General features: G+C 35.4%; 1 protein-coding gene across 1 annotated transcript; it reads left to right on the forward strand.

The window, feature by feature from the left end:
* Positions 1 to 2,061: 2,061 nt before the first annotated feature.
* LOC147491379 (UDP-rhamnose/UDP-galactose transporter 2-like) lies at positions 2,062 to 6,858 on the forward strand. Its single transcript, XM_086569464.1, is given in 6 exon segments — positions 2,062 to 2,345; positions 2,643 to 2,827; positions 2,926 to 3,072; positions 3,075 to 3,128; positions 5,874 to 6,035; positions 6,118 to 6,858. Coding segments are annotated over 6 exon segments (1,044 nt in total). The 5' UTR covers positions 2,062 to 2,203; the 3' UTR covers positions 6,472 to 6,858.
* The last annotated feature ends 421 nt before the right edge of the window (positions 6,859 to 7,279 follow it).

A 7,279-nucleotide genomic window follows, 5' to 3' on the forward strand; every position in this document is an offset into this window, starting at 1 on the left:
GTGCCAGCTTCTTATGTCTTCTTGCTCGCCGTCGCCGAAACATATAACTTTGGCACTTAAGAATCAGGACCAACGGATTAATTTTGTGAAATTCTGACACGTGTCAAATGTATAAGAAGAGAGTAAGAGACAAACTACGTGAGGAGGACAATGCCGGAAACATGGTTGGACGATGGACGGCAATTAATTGGGGCAAAAATTGATAAAAAAATGAAATTGATTGACGTTGACTAGTTTTGACCTATCTGATCTAAATTATGCGAAGTTGATGGTCAAAATATGTGCGCAATTATTTGTAAATCTAGAGCCAATTTCAGCCTTCCATTCTTCATGTTTTTTTTTCCTGTTTAAATTAATTATTAAATACAGATAGTTTGTCTTAATTTTATATGGTCCTTATTCCAAAAGCACCATATTGGTGAAATGTCATCATCTTTCTAGAAAATAAGATTACGAGGGATTGAATTTTAAAGAAAATAATGCTAAACCTTGACAATCTGAAGAACAGGTTTCATTCTTCGTATTAATAAGAAAATCTTAATGCAATTATGGGTCTTAATGATTTAATGCCATTATCTTACAAGGAAATACTGATTCAGAATTTTATTTTCTCTGTCCTTTTTAAAGTTTCTACCCGACTTTTCGTTTTGGGGAATTAGAGGTTCAAGGCTTCAACCTGACTTCGGGTTGGATTTGGCCTTTGGTTTATAAGTTTTGGATTGGGTAGGGGAGCTGGGGAGGAAAAATGAAACCTGACAAAAAATGATAGCTTATTTAATTGGTTTGAGAGCAAAAACAAGTCAATCCATTTCCAAGGGAAACTAACAAGAGACACACTTTAACCCTGTGAAAATCGTAATGTTATTGACTTATATATAAATTACGTATGGAGTGCGCCAATTCAACCTAAAGGGCCGGCGTTCTTGAACGCCTCACCAAATTATATATATACGTTTCATATTCAATCCCACCCCACACACACACCATGACACCAATATGAGGGGTAACTGGGTAAGTGCTTAACACGGTTTTCATCTCTAATTTACATTTACCTCATACTAATTTTGAGCACTTGGGCTTAGCCACAATTAGTTTGCCTCACCAACTTTTTTCAAAATACTCGTAATATTTTTGGCCCCTAAAATATAGCGATTATTACAATGTTATAAAAATAATTAGTTTATAATTTAAGATGCAAAATGGGGATAGAATTGTCTAAATAATTTGTATTAATAGAGACAACTTAATCTAAAAATTGGCCCACGCCACCAATAAACTCAGCTTTATCTTTATAGTATATTATATTTTATCCCCTAAAATATGATAAATATTACAATAGTATTGAACTGACTCTATTGTAATTTAAAATAAAAACTGAGGACAAAACCGTTCAAAGTGGTGCGAACGGATTTGCCATGCCCAAATGACTCACTTGCATACCCCTGGTTACATGATAGAATAGAATAGATGGAATGAATCCAATGATAAAAAATGACTTGGTCCATTTAGTCCATATTGGATGTTGCTATGAAACTAGTAGCTATCTTGTACCAACACAGAATTATTAATGGACAATTACACTTTTCTTTGGAATCAATAATGAAAATTGGAATATTCTTTTGAAACTAATATGGCTGCCAAGCACTTAATTTGATTGGAGTTACCGAATTGAATAATTAAAGAAAACACGCTTTCCCAAAACAGTGACTAGTAAATTTCTCGCAAATGTTGTTAAGTTGTAACACACATTTTGGTTGTATTATTAAATTGCTAGCTAGCACATCTTTTTAGGATTATCTCTATAACACTTTACTGCAATTAATTAGTCAAATCATTATATTCGATTTCAACATTTCAATTGGCAAAATGATTTTGTTAACGAAGGAGGAGAGTTGGCAAGAAAACGTTTGTTAATGGAAAGACAAAATCCAAAGTAGGCATACACACGGTGTTAAACTCTTTATTATTTACGTAATTAATAATTAAAATTATTAAAAAAATAAATTTGGCTATATATCAAAAGGCAAAGACGAGAAAGAAGGAGACTTTCTCTCTCATCACTACTAGTCTTTTATTTATCTGTACTGTTTTAAGGAAGTTATTATTACTTGTGTAGTTGTTGTTCAATAATAATATAATAATAATAATATAAAAGGAGTAGTAGTAACCGGAGGTTAGAATTAGATAGAGGGGGGGAATTGAGATGGAGAGTGAGAAGAGTGGAGAGAAGAAAACAGGAGGAGTATCAGACGTAGGAGCATGGGCAATGAATGTGGTTAGCTCTGTTGGTATTATCATGGCTAATAAACAGCTCATGTCTTCTAACGGTTATGCTTTCAACTTTGGTCAGTCCTCTTATCTCTATCTATTTTAATTTTAATCAGATCTGTTATGGATCTGCTTGATTTGGATTAAGTTTTTAGAATAATTGAATTTACTCGTATTATTTTTGTTTTTGGATCCCAATCAGTTTAGATATGCTAATTTGTTTCAATTGAATTAAATCCAATTCAATTTTGTTAATTCTCGTGTTTATTAGAATTTGCCTTCAGTTTTCATGTACTAATTGCGTGGGCTCGAAATGATATCATCTAGTATTCAATTTGGTTTATGTATAATTGATGGCAATATTTTTTTTCCAGCTACAACTTTAACCGGATTTCACTTTGCTGTGACTGCATTGGTTGGTATGGTATCGAATTCTACGGGTTACTCTACCGCGAAGCATGTACCTATGTGGGAACTTCTTTGGTTTTCCATTGTTGCCAATACATCAATTACGGGGATGAATTTGAGTCTCATGCTCAATTCTGTTGGATTTTATCAGGTTTGCATTAACACTGTAAATTTTACAATCGACACTTTATTTTGCTTGTCGAGATTGTTCTTGCTCACTGATTGTTTTCCATTGTATTAATTGCGTAGATTTCAAAACTAAGCATGATCCCAGTTGTTTGTGTAATGGAGTGGATTTTACACAACAAACATTACTCAAAGGAGGTGAAAACAGCTGTGATTGTTGTTGTTGTGGGTGTTGGTGTCTGTACCGTGACAGACGTAAAAGTAAACGCAAAAAAGGGTTTATTTGTGCCTGTGTAGCAGTTCTTTCTACATCCTTCCAACAAATTGTGAGTTCCTTATTTTATCCTGCATTTCTTACTTTTCTATATTCATATTCTGTGAACATAGATGCTTCATTTGTTTTTGGTCATATACCTTGAATTTTCACCTTGATGCAGTTATCTTTATTTACTTTGTTCATATGTCGGTGTTATTTTGTTTCACACACTATTTTATCAATTTTATTTGAAGACATTTTGGGTTTCTAGAGTTTAGCTACCCCGTCGCATAGTTGGGGAATTCAATTGGTGTGCATTCCTAAGATGAGTAGCTCAGGTCAATACCTGTTGAATAAGGCTAGTGAAGATGGTTTTCTTCTGTAGTGCTCACATCTTTTTATTTAATTACTGAAGGAGTGCCGTTTTCTAGTTGCCTTTTGATTATGGTTTGGATTTTGACCAATTTAAATGTCATGGACCATGGCCTGTAGTGAACATCCTTGTCATAATGCGGGAGGCCATCTGATTTGAATGAAATATACTCGTTTACTGAATGCTGCTGGTGTCTTTCTCACTTACTCAGTCCATATGTTTCTTTTCTTCTTCTCACTCTTTTAAGATCTTTGACATTCATGTTTTTATAGGTCTAAGTTACAAATGAAAATCATCTCTCTCTCTCTCTCTCTTTTGCCCTGTTTTGTTTTTGTTTTAAATCATCTGTAGTTCTATGTCCTCTGAGATCCTTGATCAACATGATATCAAGTATGTCAGATTCTTTCTAAATTATTGATAGAGCCAAAGTAATATGGAATGCAAGAATGGAAACTTAAGTGGTGTCTGATGTGATAGAAAGAATGTTATAGAATTGCACATTCTTTGTTACTTGGAAACTGGTATTATCCTGATATATTGTGATACCTGTTGGTTTTGGGTCTTTGATACTGAGTTGTCATTGATCCTTTATGACATAAGTCAAAGGTGGAACCTGTTGCATACCTTTATTAATTGATCCTCAGTAAAGTTCCTGTCAAGCTCTAACATAGGACTCCTCCTACACCTAGAATAGAGGGAATGTTCTAAGTTGATTACTAACTTCTCAATGAAAGCCATTCTGAAGCAGCATATCATTTGCAAGGAGTGTCTTATATGGACCGGCCTTTTCCAGTAGGTGATGATAAAGAACAGCCCATAGTGCTAGGTATTGGTATCAGAGCCTGTTCTATATTAAAGGAATATGATGCTAGACATCAACATGGATAAGGCATAAATGAGATACGAAAGACCCATAATCCATTAGAAGTTGTTTTTCTGATGGTTCTTATCATGTACATCATTTGCAAGGAGTGTCTTATATGGACCGGCCTTTTCCAGTAGGTGATGATAAAGAACAGCCCATAATGCTAGGTATTGGTATCAGAGCCTGTTCTATATTAAAGGAATATGATGCTAGACATCAACATGGATAAGGCATAAATGAGATACGAAAGACCCATAATCCATTAGAAGTTGTTTTTCTGATGGTTCTTATCATGTACATCTTCTAAGTTATTGAAAACATAAATTTTGTTTATCCAAACTGTCACCTCCCTTACGCTAGTGTTCTTGTCGCTCATTGGTATGTCCTTTGTTGCTGATTGAAGTAGTACCGGGGGTGCAAGTCCTGCAAAATATGTTTTGCTGAGGGAGCATGAGAGTGAGGCAGTTACTGAGTCAAGGCCTTCTTCACTGTAAAGAAAGCAAGCTCAACTCTTCCCACACATGGGTCATGTCATAATTTGTTAGGTTTTAGTTAACTCGGTGAGCTACAGTGATTTCTGTCCAATCAGTATTTTTGAGATGACTCGTATTTGAGAAGGGTCCAGCACTCCAGCTAGATTATGTTGGAAGCGAGTCCTTGGATCAGACTACTAAAATTGCGTCAACCTATCACCCTCAACAACTTAAACGTTTGTTACAGGACTTACTGTTTTAGCAATTCTAAGAGCAGTTAGAAAGATGATAATCAATATGAACGACAACAAGATGAACATAAACATTAACGTAGTGAAGTCACAATTTAGATTAGCATGATATCTTTATTTCAGAAGATCTTCACAAAAAGGGAAATGGGCTTTGCTTTGGTCTATTTCTCTCCGAGTAGTTCATCATTAACACGGCTCTAGAGGATACTCTAGACTCATTAGGGTACTCAAGTAAGTGATGTCTTACGCCTTATACCTCTCAATTGTCAATTCATAGTAGAGGAAAAAAATTTAAGATGTAAAGATTGTCCAAAAATATTTTAAAAATATGAAGTAACTAATAGTATGTCGCCATACGTTGTACTCAAACATTTTCTTATTTTTTTTGAGTATGTTACTATAGATTAGATTTATATTGTGTGGACTGTGTATAATGAAAATGTATGGCCAGGTTGTGATCATAAAAACGGGTTTATAGCATTGCAAGATTTTGACCCATAAAATATGTAGGTGGATATAGGAACATGTTTTACCTTTACTAAAAATAAATAATCAAGTTAATGTTATATTATTATTGTGTATAAGCATGTGTTTTGTTCGAATCTCAACGTGAGTCCTGCTTTGCAAAGTTTCTCTCCAGTTAATTGATTGGACTCTATATAAACGTGCTTTATCTGATTTTTCGTGGTTGAAAACTTGCTCAGTTAATTTTGAATACTTGAAGAAAAGTATGATAAGAAACTCTGGTAAAATTAGAACCTAAATTTCACTTGGAATGTGGTCAAAACCAATTGCAACCAGAAATGGTTTGATGTGTGCTTGTTCCTGATTTGGTAAATCTGGTGTGATGCAGTCAATCGGCTCCTTGCAGAAGAAGTACTCAATCGGGTCTTTCGAATTATTGAGCAAAACAGCTCCAATACAAGCTCTCTCACTTCTCGTATTTGGGCCTTTCATTGATTACTACCTTAATGGTAATTTCATTGCAAACTACAAGCTGACTACTGGCGCTACTGTAAGTCTTCTATCTCTCTCTAAACCTTAAGATACCTCAATCTGTGTTTCACCAGTAAACAACTATTATTGTTTATGTGCAGCTATGCATACTCGTCTCTTGTGCCCTTGCCGTATTCTGCAATGTAAGCCAATATTTGTGCATAGGACGATTCTCGGCCGTCTCCTTCCAGGTGTTAGGCCACATGAAAACTGTATGTGTCCTTACATTGGGTTGGTTTCTGTTTGACTCGGCTTTGAGTTTCAAGAATATACTTGGGATGGCTGTTGCAGTTCTTGGCATGGTCATTTATAGTTGGGCAGTGGAGATTGAGAAGCGGTCCAATGCCAAGATCCTAACAAAAGAGAGTTTAACAGAAGAGGAGATTAGACTTTTAAAGGAAGGGGTGGAGAATGTCCCTATCAAAGACGTGGAGCTCGGAGAATCGAGAAGCTAGTTCAGTGATCTTTTGCGGCAGAAACTAATGTGTTTACTGCTTCCAATTTCATCCTTGTTTCTGTTTATACTGCTATATCTCTGTTGCAGAAATACAGAAGATGGATGGAATCCTCCCCCACCAGTTGCTCACTCACAGCTGTTGTAGGAGCTGTATCATTAAGTTCATCAGAAATTTTTTGTGCAAAAAAGCCACATAGCAAAGGTTTCAACTTTCATGGAAGGGGTGGAGAGATGTAAAACAGTAAATTTTTCCCTGTTCTTTTAAGTTTATATAGGACATTTGCCGTTCCATTTGTTTACTTCCCCAGGGTGTCAAGATGAGATTGCCCTCATATTATGAACTTCACCTCTTCGTTTAATTTAATTGGATTGATAATTTATTAAATTGATTTCCGAATGTAGTATGGTTTTTGTTGTATTTCTGCTAAAGTATAGGAACATTCGGAAACTTCTCGTCCTTCTCTTCACTTTTTCATTCTTGAGGGGGTTTTATTGTTTTAGATACCAGATTCTCAATGTAAAGGGAGAGACAGAAGTCATTCTTTTTAGGACTGCCCTGGTCTGAGATGGGAAGATGGGGACCATAGGGATGTATCATGTTGCGCCTTTATTCAATCAGAAAATTATTTGTAACGACAATGTCGCCATTTGAAATCAGTAAGGCCCAATCAATAAAGTGATCTAGTCGTTTGATCTTTGTTTATTACTTTTTCATGCCCCCTCGCCCATGTAAGTTTAGGTTTAGGTTTAGGTTCTAAGTACCTTGATGATAGCATGGTGGTTCTTCGCTTACTATACTGTATGTC

This window comes from Coptis chinensis, chromosome 6 (genome assembly GCF_015680905.1).
Source record: "Coptis chinensis isolate HL-2020 chromosome 6, ASM1568090v1, whole genome shotgun sequence".
In the NCBI taxonomy this organism is placed as follows: Eukaryota; Viridiplantae; Streptophyta; class Magnoliopsida; order Ranunculales; family Ranunculaceae; genus Coptis; species Coptis chinensis.